This window comes from Plutella xylostella, chromosome 8 (assembly GCF_932276165.1).
Source record: "Plutella xylostella chromosome 8, ilPluXylo3.1, whole genome shotgun sequence".
Lineage (NCBI taxonomy): Eukaryota > Metazoa > Arthropoda > Insecta > Lepidoptera > Plutellidae > Plutella > Plutella xylostella.
Window position 1 is genome coordinate 1,891,212 of NC_063988.1, and position 22,074 is coordinate 1,913,285.

The 22,074-nt window shown below is 36.5% G+C and overlaps 2 protein-coding genes across 2 annotated transcripts in view; both read right to left on the reverse strand.

Annotated features, from left to right (window-relative positions):
* LOC105393739 overlaps nt 1-1,849 on the reverse strand; it is a 45,421-nt gene extending 43,572 nt beyond the window's left edge. The window contains exon 1 of the mRNA XM_048622592.1: nt 1,644-1,849. Coding sequence (XP_048478549.1) covers nt 1,644-1,647 — 4 coding nt within the window. The 5' untranslated portion in view covers nt 1,648-1,849. The remainder of the gene's footprint in view (nt 1-1,643) is intronic.
* A 1,716-nt stretch (nt 1,850-3,565) lies between these two features.
* LOC119693020 (alkaline phosphatase) lies at nt 3,566-19,063 on the reverse strand. Its single transcript, XM_048622770.1, has 9 exons — nt 18,815-19,063; nt 15,785-15,969; nt 15,267-15,440; nt 13,933-14,125; nt 13,394-13,554; nt 12,726-13,062; nt 12,292-12,497; nt 8,334-8,445; nt 3,566-3,776 (listed from the first exon to the last, which is right to left on the reverse strand). The coding sequence occupies exons 1-9, from the start codon at nt 18,918-18,920 to the stop codon at nt 3,574-3,576; spliced, it is 1,677 nt and encodes a 558-aa protein (XP_048478727.1). The 5' UTR covers nt 18,921-19,063; the 3' UTR covers nt 3,566-3,573.
* Nucleotides 19,064-22,074: the final 3,011 nt, after the last annotated feature.

Sequence of the window (22,074 nt, forward strand, 5' to 3'; positions counted from 1 at the left end):
TTTGTTTTATTCACCACCTGACTGATTTTAAGTCCGCTAACTAGTTGGACGTTTTGTGACGCTTGTACAATCAACGTTCGGCCTAGTCATACAACTGAATAGCGTCATCCAATGAACGGGCTAGCGGTTTAATCAAACAGGAGATTAAACCAGATGCCTGCGACATATATAGGATGATATTTTATCCGTGATCTACCCAAAGGTTACCCAACTGTGTCCTTAAAAAATCATCAAAATCACAGTTTTGCAAAAATACATTTTTTTATGCCTTTTATCTTTTCGGAAAAATATAATTTAAGTAAAAATATAGTTACCGAATAAAGTAGGTGAGTACTTACATATTTTAAACATTCACTGAAGCTCTGAAGCTTCCACTACCCCTCTGTCATGTTCAATAATATTTTCTACTAAACACATAAACTGGTGATGTTTAAAATAATAAAGCATGGAGTCTTGTAGCGGTTCTAAGGGGAGACTAGTCTCTCATAATACACAATGAATGACCTTTGTTATGAATAGTTATGATTTATGATGATGATTGATTGTTGCCCCCTCAAGTGTCGTATCAACTTAATATGTATGTAGGTATAATGTCTGGTGAAACCCGGGACAGTCAGCGTATCTTTACTTAATATTATAAATGCGAAAGTAACTGTGTCTGTCTGTCTGTCTGTCTGTTACTCTTTCACGCCAAAACTACTGAACGGATTTGAATGAAATTTGGTATTCATACGGTATAGACCCTGGGAAAGAACGTAGGCTATTTTTTATCCCGGAATTCCCACGGGAAAACTTTTTAAGGCGAAGCGAAGCGCGCGGGAACAGCTAGTGATAAATAAATATTATATGTACACTCACTTTCGAAGAAACAGTTCACTTTCGAAAAGAAGACACCAAACGACCCCAATTTTTTAAAACATTTTATAGAAAATTTAAGTAAATATTTACGTTTTTAGTTGGAAATATTCTTATGCACCATTAAATGTACAAAAACATTGCAGAAGGCACCATTAATGTCGTTTTTTTTGTTAAGGAGTAATTATAGGTATTTTTCTCACTGGAAATTTTAATTGCCCGTGAGTGTATGACTACTACTTTCGGTGGTAAACAGTAATCCACCAGCCACCTCTTGTCACTGTATTGGCTGATGATTATGATTATTGTCTAATACTGACTGCTGCTGATTATTGATAGTTAAAGTTGCTATCTAGGTAGTGAATATTCTTTATAAGAAATTCCATTTTCAAATGGCGGAAGGTAGCTGGCGTTAAATCGCCCGGTAAAAGAGATAAGTGGCAACCGGAAGCCTAGGTACGGAACGACCTTTCAGCTCAGAATATAATAAATGTAAAAAAACATTTCAGATTTCTGAATAAATGTTTTTTTTTTACTTCCAATGTTTTAACTCTTAAACTAAGTAAATCTACATAAATTAAGGATATAATTGAATTGCTATTACTTACAACTATAAAAAAATAACCGGCAAAACGAAAGATATCAAACAGTTTTTCGAAAACTCTAAACTTTAGTAATTTCACGAGTTTTATAGTAAAAGCGTATTTTTTTCACGATAGTTAGTGCACTACAGTTATTATTCTATAGCCCTAGTAATCACACTTACATAATATTTTGAATTCACTCACCCATATTTGCGAAAACCACCGGAAAACACTTTTGTATTTCGACCACCCCAACTTTTCACACCCTCCAACAGGTGGTAAACAAAGAGTATTTCACCCACTGAAACTGGTTTTCCAGACGACCGTTCCCGGTCACGCTTAGATTAGTACTGAAGTAAGTTCAGGCTCCTCAAAGACTCCCTCACTCCAGCTTTTCTCAATGAAAATGTGCAGTATATTTGGATGATTGCTTAGCATTTCGCATCCCTCTCTAATCTGACGAGAGTGACAAGGAGGAATTGTTTGCAAAGATTGAGGTTTTTGTGTGTATAGTAGATATTGGTAGCGTGTGTCAATACGGTGATGTGTGTGTTGGGATTTAGATATGAGTATTTGAATGTGTAATTATGTTCAATTTGCTTATTTTGCTTTGTATTTTTTTACAATGAGATAAACTATGTCTGTGTTATGCCGTGGTTCCTATTTGTGTTGCCTAAATGTTATTTTCTCATTATGTAAAGAGGGAATACCACTACAGTTTTTTTTGTATTTTTATCGTGATGCCAATATCATTTAAACTGCAGTGGAAAATTGCATAAAGCAGCAACTAGCTTTCAATTATATCGTATCGTATTTCATAGAGGCTACCAACAAAAGGTGTGTCATATTTTCCACAAAACATCTATTATTAATTTAATAATGTACTTACTATTTATTCAGGTTTATATGCAATGAGAAGTTTAAATATAGCTTATCTGCTTATACTAAACTAGGTATTTATATATTTTACAAATAAAAATAAAATTCCTAATAATATAATAAATAATTGTATTATTGCATTGTGTGGGTTGAAACTAGGTGGCAGTTATTAAAACACAACCCTACTATGTAACATTAACCATTGTATTTCAAGCACACAAACTACTTTATAACCAGAGTGACACTAAGTACATAAATAATAACGTACAAATCCCCGATATTCAACTCTAAAAGTCGTAATAATTTTGAACGGCTAAGCCCATTTTGATTATAAATATGAACACTGTCTTAGTAAAAGGGTGAGAACATAATGAAGATGGATCATGTCGGTAAGAACGTTTGGGAAAACATTATCGATGATCCAAAAAAATCAAAACTAAAATCGGTTCTTCCGTTTGGGAGCTACCCTACCACAGACTAATACACAAACACACAGACACGTTACACTTAATCCCGCTTCATACTCGAGAGATTTGGTATCGGGACTCGACAAAACTATTCACTATCAAAGTTACTGGTCAGCGCTGCCGAAAAAGACCTCTCTCTACACTCTCGAATTCGCTGCGTCTCGTCTCGTGTAGTTTGGTTGATAGTCTGGAGCGCGCTTTATAATAACACCCTTCTAAAACATTTGTAGAAACGTTATCTATGATCCAAAAAAACCACACAACTAAACGAAAATCGCTTCAGCTGTTTGGGGGCTACGTTACCACAAACACCCAGACACGCTTAACTTTTCTTTATTTCTGTAATATTTATTTATTTAATTTAATTTTTCGCTTTTTAAAAACTATACTGCGAGTTGCACGCCGTAAACCCATCTCCTATACACGCGGCAAAGGCGAGGGCGTGTGGTAAGTAATTCTGTTCGTGGGCGCATCTGTTCCCCGTGAACAGATGCGCCCACGGCCCTCGCGCGAACACTGCCACGTCTTCGCCTCCTTGGGTCTCTCTTAATAACCTTACCAATATGAAAAAACTGATATTCGACCCATAAGTAACATACATTTTGGACGGCTAAGCCGATTTTGATCAAATATGGACAAGACCACTTGAAGGAATATTAAAAAAAAAACTGAAGTGGAATCGGGTCAGCCGTTTGGGAGCTATGATACCACAAAAACGTAGAAACACAAAAAAATAGGTATCTATTTTATGCATTTAATTTAACTTATAACACTCCTCATTTCACTGGTTAAAAACTATACTGCAAGTTGCACGCCGTGAACCCATCTCCTATACACGCCGCAAAGGCGAGGGCGTGAGGCAAGTAATTCTGTTCATAGTTCCCCGTGAACAGATGCGCCCACGGCCCTCGCGCGAACACTGCCACGTCTTCTCCACCATGGGTCTCCCGGCCGAGGGGAAATAGGGAGGGGTAGGTGTAGTTTGCGCTGCCTGGGGAGAAGAAGTCAGGGTTAGCATAGTCTTCAAGATTGTATTGTTTATGAAAGGAGATACTATGAGTAACTAATGAGCGTTTAATGCTTGGCCATAGAAAGAGGGGATCGGATGAGGAAGGCCAAATATAGTTGTCTTATTTTATTTTGCAAAAATTGTAGTGTGGTTGGTTCTTTGAAAAAGTACCCATACATATTTTCATTGACTGATGATTATGTTATAACTAAAGCCATTCAACTGATGCTAACGGTTAAGGGCCCGTACAGGGTGACGTGCCGCGCCAATTTTGGGTTTTCAATGCTCTTCACACAGCACACGCAGTGACACGCACACATGTAAGTTTGCACAGTGGGTCGATAAACTTTTACTCGCCAACTTTATTGACAAATATGTTCAAGTACATTTTGGGTGATTTTAGGGTAAGTAAGTATAATTCTTACTTACACTGGTAGGCACCAGGAAAGAGTAGAAATTAATAGGGGTGCCACTTTACTCTATACTCGGAACCCGATTAGCTTTCTCAAACAAATGTGGTATTTACTTGTAGAAAGGTAACTAAAAGTATTAAAGTGTAGATAAGTTTCGGGCATCCTCCAGCCAACTGAACCCCGACGACAAAGCAAAGTAAATACTAGTGTTGCCACGAATAGTGAATTGGCCGAATACCGAATACTGAATATTCGGCGAGGCTGCCGGCCGAAGCGCCGAATATTCGACCGCCGAATATTCGGCGCTACAACCTGTTTTTTTTGTTCCTGGAACTGCTTTGAAGAAGTCGCTACAGATTATATGAGAAATGCTAATTATTAGGAGGCAGAATGCTGTGGCAAACGAGTTGATTTTTTTCGCCTAGATCGGATGGCCTATCCTTACAAGTGGTGGTCAGCAAACAAAAAAAAATACCCGAACCTTTTGAAATTTGCAAAAACTTATCTTTCTTCACCTGGAAGTAGCGTTTATAGTGAGAGGTTATTTTCTGAGGATGCTTAATATGAAAAGCGCAACCGTGGGCTACCAAAAAATGCTGAAATGCTCGTTTTTATCCAGTACAACTTAGTACTGATTAATTTTAAGTACCAAAATGTTGTGATTTGAAAATAAATACACAATTTTGATTAAAATAACAAGTCATTTTATACATGATTTACTATTCGGTATTCGGCCCGAATAGTACGCACTATTCGGCCGAATACCGAATACTGAAAGAACTGGCCGAATAGGCCGAATACCGAATAGTTGCCGAATATTCGTGGCATCTCTAGTAGAATAGAATAGATCTTTATTCAAAGAAAACAACTTATGCTATTACATACATCCCACAAAACCAAATGTTAATATGGTTTGACTGTGGGTAAGGAGTCGCACTACATAACAAATACAAAGTAAATACATAGTGTCGCAAAAGGGCTATACTAAGCCAAAAGGGGATGACTCAAGGGGTCATTCTGAACAACTTTTGTTCTACGAGATTTGCAAATTCGCGAAAAAAAATATTCGTTTTCCATGGTAAAAAGTCACATGTCCAACAAAGTTTCTATGAAAAAGGTTTTTTTTTGTTAATTTCCAAAACTCGTAGAGCAAAAGTTCAGAATGACCCCCTGTCTTACTCCTTTTTACCCGACTGCCGAAGGAGGAGGGTAATGTTTTTTGATTGTATGTATGTATATGTATGTTTGTCTGTTTCTTTGTTCCCTCCTGTAGCCTAAACGGCTTGATAGATTTTGATGTATGAGGTATTGTTAGAAGCGTATTGATGGCGCGATGGCTATAGGCTATGTGACGTTCCATTAAAATGTACATAGCGCCCTCTTGAGGACATAACGTGATGATCGAAAAAATAATAATTCAACTTTGCCGTGTAAGGTATCAAATGAATGGACTTGATTTTCACATTACAAAAATATGCATATTGAAGGTATTTAAATAACAACACCAAAATTATTGAAATAAAAAATGATCATGAACTACCTACCGACGTAAAATTTCATAAAATAAAAACAACTAAAAAGTTACAAATAAAAAAATACAATTATAAAAAACTAAAAACCTGACTGTACGCTAAAAACATGAAAACGAGTCCCAATGTTAATGGAAAGTATCGCAGGCGGGGACCAACTTGACCGCCACTCAAGCTCAAGCTCTTGCTGTCTATGTGTCGAAAAAATGTATCTTTATCTTCAAATCACGCCATCTATCGTTTGTTTTTTTTGTGGCTACTGTTTATAGAAGAAATTCCATCATTGACAATTTTACGTTACGTTATTTATTTTATTTTTATTTTTACATTTTCGTGGAGAATCAACAGCATTTTGTTAATAAATAATTATTATATATAATTTATTTATTTCAGATATAACAATCCATATAATGTGTTAGTAACAATGTATCCTTAGTCTATGTTAGTAAATTATATTCATAAACATGCATGATATTATAAAAGATAAATAAATAAATAATTTCAGATGTCAAATAGTTAATATTACAATCATAATCAGCAAGCAATTAGGTGAATTAATAAAAACAATAACAAAAGAATTTTAAATTTAAATGTCAATAAAATTTAAGTGCATACATAATAAAAATAAAAAGGAAATTCAAAATATACAAAAAATCATTTTAGGGTTAATAGGACCGTTGCGATGGCATGGATGGAACGTGCAGACCCGACCAATGTCGCAAAAAGGGACCATCAAACCTATCAGATACAATCTTCAGGAGGCTGTTGCCACCACCGCGAGTCCTGCGCAGCAGTGATGCTGCCCTTTTTCGCATGATCGCCTGGAACCCGTCTGTCCGCGCTTCAGCAAACATCCCAGATGCGCTACAGAATCGCGGTAGCCGCAACAGAATCCTGAAGGCATTGTTATACTGGATGCGCAGGGCATTATAGGATTTCTGTGTGTAGTTAATCCACAGGCTACACGTATACAGCGAGGTACAGTAGGCTTTAAACAAGGTTATTTTAACCTCCTTCGTGCAACGCGAGAACCTGCGGGCCAACATATTGCACCTCACTGACAATGCCCTGCGCTCCCGCTCCATGTCGGTGTCGTCTGTGAGGTCCTCATTTACCCAGTGACCCAGGTACTTAAATTTTTGGACTTGAGCCAGAGGAGATCCATCTAGTGTTAAGGGTCGCGGAATAGTAGAAGTCTTTCTACCCGCCTTAAATATTAGGATCTCACTCTTTTTGCTGTTGTACCTGAGTCCATGGGCAGTGGCGTAGTTTTCACATATACTTAGGAGTATTTCAAGTCCACGGGCTGAAGGCGTCAACAGCACCATATCATCGGCGTAGCTAATATTGTTGATCATCTGACCGTCAATAGAACAGCCGACTGTGGCACTGCTGAGCCTCTCAATCAGTCGGTTCATGTATAGGCTAAAGAGTTTTGGTGAACTCAACCCCCCCTGCCTCACCCCACACTCCAGCCTATACATGTCCGACACAGAATTATTACTTATGAACACATAACAACTTGATGCCATTAACAGAATGAACTTAGTAAACCCAGTAAACCTAACACATCTAGAGGAAAAACAAAATCTCTTTCTCTCTCTCTGAAAAACATACTTAATAGCCCAAACTCGATGCTTTTAGCTATTAACATCTTTGAAATAAAATTGAGCCACCACCGTGTTACTGCCCTCATCAGATCCTCACGAGACCATACCCCAACCAGCACCAAGAGACTGTATTTTTGATCCCTAACCTAATGTTCGTGCGTATTGTCATCACTTAGATCCATTCGCTATATTCCTGCTCCTCATCAGACCTTTACGAGACTGTAATGTCACGAGAATATTGCACACTATCTAATTTAATTTAATGTATTGAATATACTGGAAGAATTATGCTTCCTCAATTTCAAATCAAATTATGTTGGTGTCATAAAAGTTGAAAAAGTGCAATGACAACCAATGTGCAGTGATTTTGTATCTGTACACGATAAGATCGCGAGCTGTCAGTGCTGCCTAAACCGACGTGACCCTTCTTTGGAGGCCAGCGGCCAACTGAGTCAAACGTCATTTGTGTTTATGATTTTATAACACAGAAAGCCGCCATAGATATTTGTATGAAGATTTGAGGGAAAAAAATTGCTCAAGTTTGGGATTAATTTACACAAAATAAGTGTGTGTTTATTAAAAAACAAGGTATTTAGCGCCTAGTCCAAGCCTTTAACTTTATAATATGATAAAAATCATATGAAAATTCTTAATAATTACGACACAGTTGTTACAATACGGGAGTGTGATTGACTGGTTGTTCTTGATATTCTGAAATTAATTTACAGTTATCCATAATCATTTACTTAAATTCGAATGATTCAGCACCTAGCTAGACTCTTCAACTACCTGTGTGATTTTTTTCAAGGCTGTAGAGCATCATTTACTACATAATTCTATGACAATGCCAACCCTCGATTCCCTATTGCAGACCCTTAAGGTAGACAGCTTGAGTGACAGTCATCAGTTTTTTAGGTCTTCTATTTAATTTTACTCACGATCTCGGCAATAATGAAATTATACGTAAATTAAATGAGTAATACGTACTCAGGTCATCATCAAGCAGGTTGTGTCGGAGGTAATTGTTGTCATTGGTCTTGTATCCGGGGCCGGTCGCGTAGCTCAGCGTCGTGTACGGAAGGCTGTCTGAAGCGTTTTGCTGAAACAATGATACAAAATAAGGTAAGCTAGTAATATGCAAATTTTTAACAATAGTCCATATTTTAAATGCATAAAAATCTATAATAAACTTCCAACCTTCATTAAATCTGAATTAAACTATAGTAAATTCATTTCCAAATTAAAAACTCTACTAACACAGAAATGCTATTACACAGTAAATGAATACCTACTTGAAAACTGAAATAACTAACTATAAATACCTGTATCTTTATTATGAACAAAATATTTCAATAATTTTGTTATTACCTACAATAATAATAATAATGAAGTTCCTACTTTATGTTAAAGATTATAATATTATGAATGTTAAAATGTAATGTAGATTTTATTTATTTATTATTATGTAAGCAAATACCTTAAAAATTGTTACTTTGTATTACTTAGAATATTATTACCTAGATATAAGAATTAAACTTGCTATGCCCTACAGGGCACTATGTTAAGGACCATGTGTACATAATGTTAAGACCAATGTAAAACTTACATAGTTGCAATAAATATATTACTATTAAGCGCCCACCTTTCGGAGTCCCATTGAGTATGTATTATTTGTACCTACCTTTTAAAGAAATTCGCACAATTTACGTAAATATTCAGACAATAAAATTGTGAGCTAAATATTAAAAAAAATTGTGACATTGGTGCCAATATTTTGGAAGAGGATCTTTTTACCCGACTGCTGAAGGAGGAGGGTAATGTTTTTCATCGCTGGTGAGTGTATTATATTGTACCAATATGTTACCAAAACTGATATCAAAGAACATGATATAACGATTGTATCTAATACACAAGGTATCATCTTCACAGCAGTAGGTAGCTATGATTAATGGTTATCCGTTTCAAGTTTACAAATCCTAATGTAGATATTTGTCAAATATGTTTACCAAGATATATTGGAATTCTACGGTACGTAAATAACGTGAAATTGAAATAGATTTGAACTTGAAAACCCCAATTCAGTAGTAAAGTTTAGGGGATTTGCTAAGCGGAATTTGTCTTCGCACTTGGTTATTAATTCGTTGGTCAAAAGGGTTCATTTCATTACATACTTATTATACATTGGTTTATATACATATTGGTTTATAAATTTAGCTTAAACTAGTAAGTATTCGGTTTTACTAGCAGTGCTATTCTGGTCCGACAAAAACTTGTATATTTTTAATAAGATTAAATTAAAGTAACCATTTTTTCATCAGCGAATACATACCCATAAATATGTTAATATAGTTTTAAAATTATAAAAAAAATTGAGGCAGTTCTAGAAAGGAAATGATCTATTCAATCTATACTTAAAATAAATATCGCCGGAGTTAAGTGATGTTCACTCAACTCAACGGAACTTATTAATTAAGCTGGTAGGTGTAACTCTACGCCCTAACTCTATGCCCTCTACGAACTAATTATAAGTGTCAAAACATGAATCAGGAACGTGCTTTCACATTTTTCATTATATTATGAGTAGTTAATGTATTCAAAATAGATTAATTATAGCATTCAAGCCAATAAGTGTCTTCTTGGCTGTAGGAAACCCCAAATCGAGTTTAAAAGTTGCTCGAGATGCAAATTTTTCCTTAGCAATATAGAGTGCAGATTTATCAGTGAGCCGAAGGCCGGTGACATAGTGGCTTTTAACATTTTCCTGGAAACTAACATCTATAAAAGAAAAATGCAAGTATTTTTCGATCGTTAACGGTTCAATGGTTTTCGGGACAAAGGTGTATTTTTCCTCCTTCATAAATCTTTTTGTTGTTTGTCGACAAAATCACTGAACAGCAATAAAACCGCCTTTTGGAAAATGTTCCAAAATAATAGGAACATCAGAGGCATTTCCATTCTGCGGGTTTATTCTCAACGACCTTTAACCCATTTGTTATAAGAAAAAAAACACACTAAGGCCCTGTTTCACAATGTCTGGTTCTGGCTACCTGTGAGATAAAATATATGCTGTCGCTCTCTGTTATTATTTTTTTGACAGTGACAGCATGCATTTTATCTTACAGGTAGCCACTAACCAGACATTGTGAAACAGGCCCTAAATGGCTCTAATTTTTTTAAACATTAAACAGGATTTTTTTTACAAAAAATTTACGTTTTTCATTGGTTCTATTCTGATACACCGTTAAATGCAGAAGGCGTCATTAAGTTATCTTTTTACGTTTAGAAGTAATTCGGTGATTTTCTGAATGGAACTTTTTCATTGCCCGTGAGTGTATTTAACATAATATTATGACCAATACGACCAATAGTAAGAAGAGGGTTAGAGTCGCCAGTGTAACTTTTACGTTCTACGTACTGTAAGTACGCATTTCAATGCCATGCAATGTGGACCCAGCTTTACTCTTCACTCTCTGCCAAAAATAACAGTAGCAGATTTACGAAATGTCAACATTAGTTAAGTCTCATTCAAAGTTTTCTGCAACTGGTGTTAAGTTTTAATGTAACGGTTATTGACTTAACATTTTCGTCGAACTTTCCTCTTGAACTTTACTTAGGACTAAGGGATGATTTAATATTTAATTACCTATCCTCATAAATAGCACGGCATTTATAAAATACATCTATTTATTTTTTAAATACTACACCTACCAACACTGTATTACGTCGGCTTCTTACTTAAGTGCAACTTTGCATTTAGGTACTTAGGAATTTAAATTACTTTAATGTAAGTATATTTATTTTTGATGTGATTTAATATCAATGGCTAAAACCAAAATATGTGCATATTAGTATTTATTTATATACATACAACATATGTACATACGGCAAACAGATTGAACTAAAATACGATTTCCTGAAAAGTAAAAATTTATACTATCTTATTTTGTTACCACTCGTGCGAAAACACTTGGAATGTCAAGGACTCGTAATTTAACCAGAAGGGGATGGCCCCGCTTGTTGACAAAAAGTTAGCAAATAAACCATAATAATGGCTTCGAATCTTGTTTCTTCGCGGACAGCGAATCGATCAGTGTGATTCTTTTTTGATGTTCAGTCAACAAAGCCATATCGACGACTTCTACTATAGTGTTGTTATGATAGATAGATAGATAGATAATTCTTTATTGCACACACAAACATACATTACACAAGGAAATGTACAATATAGACGGTACAAATGGCGGCCTTATTACTAAGAGTAATTTCTTCCAGACTACCTCGGAGGAGAGAAACTATACAAGAAAAGGGGCAAAGTGCAAAAAAATTACAAACAGAACATATAACAAGGAGAAAATTACAAATGTATATACCTAATCTATACCTAGTAATAGGTAATATAAATAAACTACATACATCATACTTATATACTTAAATAAATACATACTATTATATTTATATAAATATATTACGCTGGTAAGGATAATTTATCGAGATAGTGCTTGTTCAGCAAAGTTTTAAAAGATGCAAGCGATGGCGCAAGTCTGATATTGATTTACGTGTTAGGAAAGCTTTACATTTCCTGTTGATTAGTAGCCACTTCTTGAATTACTGTCGTGATTTATGATACTTCTGATTTGTAAAATGTACCTATAGCACCACTACAAAAAAAGTAATCGCAGGAGCTACGTTACCTTCGTACCTGTATCCTTTGGTTATATTTATAAACCACTTTCGGATAAAATATTATTTCGTTTTGACTTTGCAATAGGGCTCCTTGTCAGTCATGATTTTGTATAACTCGCGCGGATAAAAACGAAAATAAATGAGTATTGACAGTCCTAAGATTACAGCGAGATAGCATGAGTTAGTTCTCCACTTCCATTTCATTTCAATCATGGTAATTAAATATACGGTAAATGGATGAGAAATAAACTATGTTTGTTACCTTATTTACAAATCCAAGTATGTCGGAGCCTCTTTTGCTGTACCCATTGTAGGTCATCGTGTGACTGTGGTCAGATGTGACCACTATCAGGGTGTCTTCAGGGTCCACCTCCTTCATAGCAGCTTCCACAGCCTTCGCCAGTTCTGCTGTTTCGTCCAAGGCTTTCCTGGCTTTAGTCTCATGGTGGGCTGTGTCGATTCTGCCTCCTGAAGGGAAAATAATAATATGAAAGTCTGTCATCTTGTATTAATCAACTGACTTTGTGGCTACATCCAAGACTATGTTTCCTTAGAACTGTAAATTTGGGCAATTAACTATTTTGTAAGGCAATTTCAAAACTCGATTCTGCGTAAAAAGTGACCTTCTAATTATTCATATCTGATAGACGAATGCATTTTGACTATTAAAATGTAAAAAACTGTAATTTCCTGTACCTTCAACAAATAAGAAAAACCCTTCTTTCTTCTTCTTCAAAACGTCTATTGCCTTCAAAGTCATTTCTGTAAGCGTTGGATAAACGTCTTCATTCGCTTCCAAATGATAAGGCATGTGCTCAGAGGAAAACAGACCTAAAACACTATTGAACTGTGTCTCATTTAGTTTCATCAACCCCTTTTTGTCATGAACATATTTAGGCTTTGCTCCAAGACTTTCTTTTTTCTTCATCCACTCCTTGATTAGGTTCTTTTTGTCCTTCCTGTGTCCTGAAACACCATCGGTGTCTTTCTCTGTATCTGGGTAAAAGTTCCTTCTTCCACCCCCTAGTACAACCTGAAACAGTTTTCGACGTCGATTATTCGATAACAGGAAATCGATACAATATGCAACTGGAAATTGCATCTAGATCGGGAAGCAACATCGTGTTTTCATGGGCCACACATGGGTGAACTGCCAATACGCATTGAAGCAGTCACTGTATGTAGCTGTCACATCGAGTGAAATGCATGTAGCTACAGTTAGGCCTAGTCCACCACGCTGGCCTAGTGCGGGTTGGTGGACAAAGGTTTATGTCAAAGTGTGCAACAAAAAACTCTACCCTCGGCGTTGCTCATCCAATCTTATACCACGGCAGTATCACATAATCACCACATCTACAACTCACATCAATCTTGCTGCCAACGCTCCCTCGCACCAGTTGCGAGGCGATGTCCTCACAGTGTACACCCGCCGGCACGTCAGCGTCGGACTCCCAGCGGCGGTCGGCCGAGTGCGCGTACGCAGCTGCCGGCGTCGCGTGTGTGACCCTCGTGGTTGTCACTACGCCTGAGGGAGGAAGAAAGAAAATGATTTTATTTGGTACTGCATAAATCACAAACAATAATACAAGAAATAAGTACCTACCTACTAAGACGGTGGCATAGAGTCGTTGATAGTAGAAAGAAGAGGATTAACATGGTGAAATGTCTGCAAAATTTAGAAACCTTGAACTTTCTAACCAGGGGAAAACAGTAATCTTCTGGTTTCTTCAGGAAAACTATCAGCCAATAATCCACATGTATTGCCACATTATCTCAAAACTCCCTAAAAGTGCATACCTACATAAAAATTTTACCAGTGGTGGCCAAAATAATGCCACAATATTTTGAACGTAAGGTTCGACCCAACTTTATTTCTTTAAGATTCAAAATCCACCACCCTCACCAGTAGCCTTTCCAACTCTCTGCGCCCAGTCTATAACTCCCGTCACAGAATGCTTCCCTGTCCTCTGTGCCTCGCAGTCCCCCTTCCTCACCGCCCCGCTGAGCCCCACCGTGCCGCTGTTGGCCTTCACCCCGCTGAGGTAGGCCGTCCCACTGCACGCCGAGTCCGCCACGTTGTTGTCCACGCAGTATGTCTGGCGACAGTTGATGGGTTAACAATGGTTTCATTTTGTGTTTGGTGTTATCGTATCGCTAAGTAGAAAGTAATGTGATAAATATGTATAGAGCGGCTGCGTCCCTCTGCCTGAGGAACCTCAGTGTAATACACGAGCTAAACGTTACCGGTGGATTCATATATCACCTCACATAAGATATACCGACAGAGTACTTTGTTTATACTCAAAAAGTATAACAGTGGCTATTAAGGTAGATAAAATTTGTTAAATTATATTGGTGATCTGGAGGCTGAAACCTTTTATTAGTAGAAGTACGTTTATGTTGTATCGTACAAATGTACCGGTCTATAAGTAAGTAATTAAACGTACAAAAACCAAATAATATGAAACTAACATAAATTGAATAAGTCAGTACCTACATGGGTTAATGGATATCTCTCACTTGATCACTATGAATATCAAACAAGGTCCAAGTACGAAAGTAAATACATAGGTAAATGTAGACATAAAAACGGGTGAAACTGTTCTAACATTTCCGGGAGATCTGACGTTAAAAGGGTTAACAAACCCGTTAAACCTCCATGAGTTCGCGCCATATGTGTCGGATTAGCCCGGGATTATAGAACAAACCACCTTTGTCTCCTAATAGCAAGTAATGGTTTAAAGCCCGCTTTTGTTCTGGAATAAAATTATGTTTGTGTAGTAATAGTACTAGTGGTAGGTATAGACATAATCCCACCTCTTGAAACTAAGTTACTATTGTCAACAATAACATTATGTCGTAATTAGCAATAGCAACAGGTGAACGACCCATAAGGATTATATCGTTGTTATTATTCTGGTTCGTTTGTTATTATGCAGTGTTGTTAGAGAAGGGGTCGGTTGTAGGCCGAAAGCGGATGGCTGGACATTTTGTTCTACAACTACCAACTACTTACGTCACCATCGGAAGCCTTTTTAATTTGTGCATTTTCAAAACTCGTAGAATGAAACTTGTCTACATAGAATGACGCTCTTCTGTAACATTGTGAATGCACTATACATACACATTAAATTGAATACACTCACGAGCAATGAAAAAGTTCCACCTGCCATTGACGTTCCAAATGTCACCAGCAAATGTTCATTGCTCGTAAGCATCATTTAGATATGCTCCTACCTTAGCCAGCCCCGTGTAAGGGAATGCCTCGAAGCTGAGCTTCAGCTCCTCCCCGCTGTACCCGTGGCGGTTGCCGAGGTAGGTCCTGGTGGCCGCCAGGGTCGCCACGCTCATGCCGTCTCCGAGAAACAGGATCACGTTCTTGGCCACCCTTGTGTTGAGGGGGGCTGCTACCTGGAACGTTTCAAAGGGAACTTGACAGACGGTTCTTTGGGGTCGTCTTTTGGATTCAACATCATGATACCAAGGTGATGATGTGATGATTGATGAGTGCTAGGAGTTTAAGAAAATATAATTTACAGACAATAGTGGGTTAATTAAATTAAGAAAGATTGTTGTTGCAGTTCTTGGCGATACTGGGCTGATGATAGCACGGGACACAGGAGCGGTCTAGCACCTAATTATTTAAGACAGGTAAGAGCCTACTGCAGGTTCAAATCCTGGTTATGACATTACCAAAATGTTGTTTGGAACTTATTAACTCTCCCACAAACTAATAGGATGGCAACAGCTTGTACCTTCAATTTAAGCACCCACTGCGCCTGCATCCTCCAGTGGTCACTGTTCCTCTCATCAAAGACCTTCCTGGGGCTCGCTGGTGGCCCGGGGACCCTGGCTGCCCGCGCCACCTGCAGCCGCGGCGCTGAGGCCTCTGGAACATTCTCGAAGAACTTCCACGGGTCTTCTTGTGGGTTGTGGAGAGCTGGAATAGAAGTTGTATGTTGTTGGATGGAAGGATGTTGCATAAGAGAAGTTAGATTGAGAGGGCTTGTTTTACTCACGAGCTATGAAAAAGGTCCGATGACATATATTATATGCTATGAACATATAAAAGTCAGTGGCAGAAAACTTTTTCATTCTCCGTAAGTACCTATAGTTCTGTATTTACATAATTCCACTTCTTCTGGGCGTGTCAATTGACTAACTAGATAGCTACAAAGCTAGGGTATGCCCACAGACCTGTAAGGTCTGCCACTGTAGTAAATGGATTAGCCAGCTAGTCAGGTAGTCAGCCCCGCCAGACTGGCTACGTTGCCCTGGACGTAAACTATGTGAAATTTTGACAGTGAATTTCTTATATTCAATTGTACCCAATATATGTACAGAGAAGCTAAATACGAAACCCTAATAGAAAATATGGTGTAAGCACTGCCTTTTGTCTCTCGGTAAGGTTTTCTTATAAAACATACTATGTATTTAATTAATACGTTGTCAAGCTGCTCCAGTTCACAAAAGGTTAAGACAAAAGATTTCTCAACAAAAACAAGTGAAACATTAAATTCATAAACTTTATTTTACGCGGCACAGTAACAATACGTAACAGTATGCGAGTCGTGAGTTTCAACAAAAGCCCAATTCGAGCCAAGGTTTTTATTTATTTATACGTTAGTGAAAAAAGAAAACATTGACATTATTATTTTTATCAAAGTACGTGTCTGTGATAGAAGCTGGGAAGTCACTATCTAAATCGTCGAACAAACCAGAACTCTATCTCGTTGTATTAAGCGTGTCGATTGCGTGTCAATTCTTCGTTCGTTCGTCGATTTAATAGAGTAACCCCTTGTAATAGAAGAGATAAGTTTTCCGTGCGCTAGCCACCGGTATTTTGACATTGACCCTTATATCTTTCTTTAGAAAAACAACAATAGGTACATAATTAGATTACCTAAGTTTCGCGTGTACTATTGGTTCCTATTTACATAATTACCATCGAATCGCTACTTAATAACGTTAATAACAGAATGAATAAATTAATAAAATTGCTAAGATACAATCTGATGCTAAGCCCATTTTACATCTGAAAACTTCAAGTTAAGTAGCACTTCAGTATTAAATGCAGGGCTGTGATTGGCTGAATTGTGGTTCAGTAAGACTTGAGATGATGTTAAAGTAGATTAACTCAAGAGATAAATCGGGCCTTAATCAGTTAATTACTATTACGAAATTTTAAGTACTTAGAATGCAAGGAGCTGTGGTGGCGTAACAGATAATCTTCATCGGGTCGTGATCGTGATCGCGTGGTAATGATCGGGTGATAGGTCTAGAATCTACAAAATGTCACGTGATGTGAAATTTGATAGGTATGGATTATTTCTTCCTAGCCTTTCCTTATTTAGGGTCGGCTTTGTTCGTCATGTCACGCCATTTTACCCTATCCTCTGTCATATCCTCATTCACTCCACACTCTCTCATATTTTCTTTCACACAATCAAGCCACGTCTTTCTTGGTCTTCCCCTCTTACGCCTTCCTTCAGGTCTCATTTCCAACACTTTCTTTGTAACATAGTTATCTTCTCTTCTCATGACATGCCCAAAACAAGGTGGTATGGGGGTATGGATAGGTATGGATATGACAAAATTAAATTATTCGCTTTACTTCAGTATTAAAAAAAGGGTTCTACATCTCAATTTTGTACCTAAGCCCAACCTTGAAGGATCTATTTGTTGTTCTGTAAAATTACTTTGTACTACAGCGTAATTAACTCTGTAGGTAACCGACTATGTATTCTTAAGTTTGATAATAATGTATTTAACTTTAAATAACAATGTTCATTCAAATTGGTGAACAATTAATATAATTATTGTTCCAAACGAATCTCAAAACACACATATGAATCAATCGCATATGTTTGTTTTTACTTATACATTATTACTTAATCAAATTACGATCCTGAAATAATACAGGGTGTAGCAAAAATGGTATGGTAATCCAAAAAGGGGTGACTAAGGGAGTCATTTTGAACCATTAAACTAATATTAAGTAATGTGTGGTAATGTTTGGAAAAACACTACAGCATTTATGGCAAGTAACATACATACCTATGGATGAGTTTTTTAACATACGGACCTAATAGACATAACGAAACTGTAACAGTTGAGTTTTGGCAAACTTAAATTAAACAAAAGAAACATTAACATTAAGTAAAATGATTTGACGTTTAACAAGTTCACTGAACCTTAACTTTACTCAGTTTAGATACTGCGGTCACTACCTAAATGCACATGGGATTTGGATTATACTCATCATTAGGGTAAGGGTGCTTACATAGACAATCGGGTTCACAGTATCTACCTGATTGTGCGAAAGCGCTCACTCACGGAGCATTTCCCGGATTTTTAAATGTCATGAGCGCTTTCGCATAATCAGGTTACCGGTACAGGTAGATACAGAGAACCCGATTCTCTATGTAAGCACCCTTAATCTAGCTCTAAAAGATCGAAAGAACGAACGAGAGCTGTCATACAACGAGATAGAGTTCGGGTAGAAACTACCCTCCGACGCTTTTCCGAAAAGCCTTTTCGTTAAATAGAGTGGCTTCCTAGGTTCCTGGACCCTTAGGAAGAAATAATTGTTATTTAGTACCAATTTAGGTATCTTGGCCAGCCTAAGATGACTATGTTTCCTAGGTGGGATTGTAACACTGAACTTCCCAAAGCCAGTTCAATAATTATTAATTATGTCAATAATGAACGGACAGATTTAAAGTTTAGAGCTTACAGCTAACTACTACTAGGATAAAGTGTTAGGTAAATTAAAAAAAACTTACTTTTATGTCCCACTCTATGATTCATCACTATATTTCTGGAATACACACATAAAACACTGGCTGAGACTAAATAATTTAAAAAACATACTTTCACATTCCATTCCATTTTTGAAAAATAAATAATGATTTTTTTATTTAATTAGTACCAAACTTATTCAGTTCCCATTGTAAGTACTCTTATAACGAGGGTATTTTTTATTTACATTCGAGTAGTTTAAATAATTATAATTATTTTTAATGTTTGTGCCAGTTCACTGGTCTCCATAACACTGTTAAGATTGTACTGTGGGAGATATTTAAAACTGCAGTTAAGAATGAACTCAAGGAACTTTGAGAGATGTGGAGTCGAAGGCAGACAATATGCCAATATGTTTTTTTCTAACTTCCTAACTTAACATCGGGTGGGATCGAGGTAGGATGCAAGAAGAAATAATTGATTCAGGTCAGTGCACCTAGAATCAATTTGTATTAAATAAATATATTTTCTCTCATATATTTCCCTCTTATCACCTAGCCAAGCAGAAAAACTTATTTTACTCAAAGAGAATAAAGAAAAATAAATTTTCAGTAGGTACCACTTACATAAAGTCTACTTTTTGTACACTTAAGTATTTTTCATATACTCTCAGAATAAAAGGGTCTTATCTCTTAATTTCACGATACTGAGTCATAGTCATAGGAAGACCAAAAAAGGTATGCTCTATCCGATGACCACGAATACAGAGGCATTTTTATGATAGAATGAGAAATCCGATACTTCCACTTCTATTATACAGGGACTTACCGCACCCCCAGCTTTGTGTGAGTGATGTAACGAGTAATCTGCCAACGGTGATATGGAAGGGTCGTCGCAAGTTTAGTTTTATACAGGTTTAAAACCGATTGTGCCTCTTTAGTTCTGTACTTCTATTGTATTGTAATTCACACTTTAGAAGAAAATAGGCTCATATCGTAAAACATCCTTCAATCATAAAATTATTTTAGTCTTAAAAAGACCTTTTGAGACTTATAGCAATTTTTTTTTTAATCAGAATTAAAAAGGCCTAAGTATAAAATAGCATTGAGTTCAGAACAATAAAGGCTTAGTAATACTAGGTTTTTAAAAAAAAAACATAAAATAATATTTATAGTACAAGATATTTACGTCTATTATATTAACAAAAAAAGACATCCCAGGCTTCATGAATAAAATAAAACATAGTCCCATTTTCACCCATATTAGTTAAATAAATACTGTCAAAGTTGAAAATGAAAATTTCCGGATTGTTTTTTGCGATTTGCCAACAATTTAGTTTTTTGAATTACGCCTCTATTATCCTGAGGGTGTTTGTGCAATAAAGTATCAAATAAATAAATAAATATACGACATAGGTGCATAAAAAAACCTGAAGCTTCTTTATAGGCGGATAAATGCATTCATTCATGACGTAAATAGATACGTTTTTTGTTGGACTATACCTACGTTTGAATTCGAGAGTCAATAATGCCTCTCCATAGATTTTCTGTCCATTTTAACCAATACTGCCGATTAATAGCATTCACAGCTGCCGCAGCCTTACGCGAAAATTAAATGGAGTCTTCTTAAATATAAACTATATTTTACATCACTATACGATCCAATTTTGCCTCTACTATCTATTCGTAATGCATTTTGCAAGTGGCCTTAATAACTTAATGATTATGAATTCGCCTACACATAAAACGGTAAAGACTGTATAGATTGCTTTTATTTCGCACTTCTAATTTTATTAATCTCACTTTAATAATAATAATAATAAAACGCAATGAAAAAGCTCCAGTGATAAATGTGTAATATTGAAGTAAAAGTACATTTCATATAGGCCGTCAGTGTCAGAGACGTCAGAGTTTACTAAGGGCGACTTGCATGAGACATAAATCTATTGCTCGCTTGCTTTGACAGTATACCTATTACCTATAGTGTCAGAGCAATACAGTAGGATATTAAAATACGTTTAAATGTCACGTGCAGTCATCCTAAAAACGTAAATATTGAGTTGAAATTTTAAATTAAATACCTACTTAAATCTTTTAATAAATTGGGGGCATTTCGTTTCGACTCTCCCGAGGAGCACCATGACTTGCTAGTTGCTATTGATGATGCCACGGTCCTAGAGCTCAGACCGACGCATCTTCCATCACCACCATTCGTCTCCGAATCGATAGGAATTAGAAACCATGCCTTTATATCCGTTAAGAACATAATAATATGTAGATAGGAGTTAGCTACCCCTGCCAATGCCATGCCATCTGTGAAATATTCATGAAAACAGTATACCTACGTAGTCAACGTACTGCTTTTAAATGTAACTAAGTAGTCAGTTTCAGTAAATACCTACTACGTAGTTTGAAGCGCATCCGATAGATGGCGTTAAAGCTACAATTCGTATCTTTAGTTTTATACCGCGAAAGATTGATGATAAAACAAAATGAGGATAAAATCATAAAAAAACTTACGAAAGTAATAATATACAGGAGTAATAATATACAGGGTGTTGCAAAATTGGTATACTAAGCCGAAACCTACATGTGCAGCATGTTATATCTAATCCCGAAACTGAAATCAGAATTTGGAAATTAGCGAAAAAAAACAATTTTCCCTAGTAAAAAGTCACGTGACCAACAAAGTTTCTATGGATTTTTTTTTTTTTTTCGCGAATTTTCAAATTCTGATTTCAGTTTCGGGCTTAGATATAACATGCTGCACATGTAGATTTCGGCTTAGAATACCCTTTTTGCAACACCCTATATAATTAATTATGTTATTGTGATTAAACCAGTAATTCGATAGGAATCACATAGGCAGACACTACAAACGAATAAATCATACTGAATAATAATTAGGTAAGTACTTACCTATACAGGGTGTTGCAAAAAGGGTATACTAAGCCGAAATCTACATGTGCAGCATGTTATATCTAAGCCCGAAACTGAAATCAGAATTTGAAAATTCGCGAAAAAAAAAAAAAAAACCATAGAAACTTTGTTGGTCACGTAACTTTTTACTAGGGAATTTTTTTTTTTAAAGCTGAAACGTGTGAAGCATGTTATAATATAATTATGTAAGCCCGAAAAAAATCAGATTGTCAAATGGGAGAGGATTTCAGAGGATAGTGTCATGCAACGCTAACATTGCAACGGGTACAAGCCGTTGTTTAATAATGGGAGATTATTAAATATTTAACTAGTAGCCCTGGGTTCCGCTCATCTGGCATAATCTTTATTGACCAAAACTCATTTCG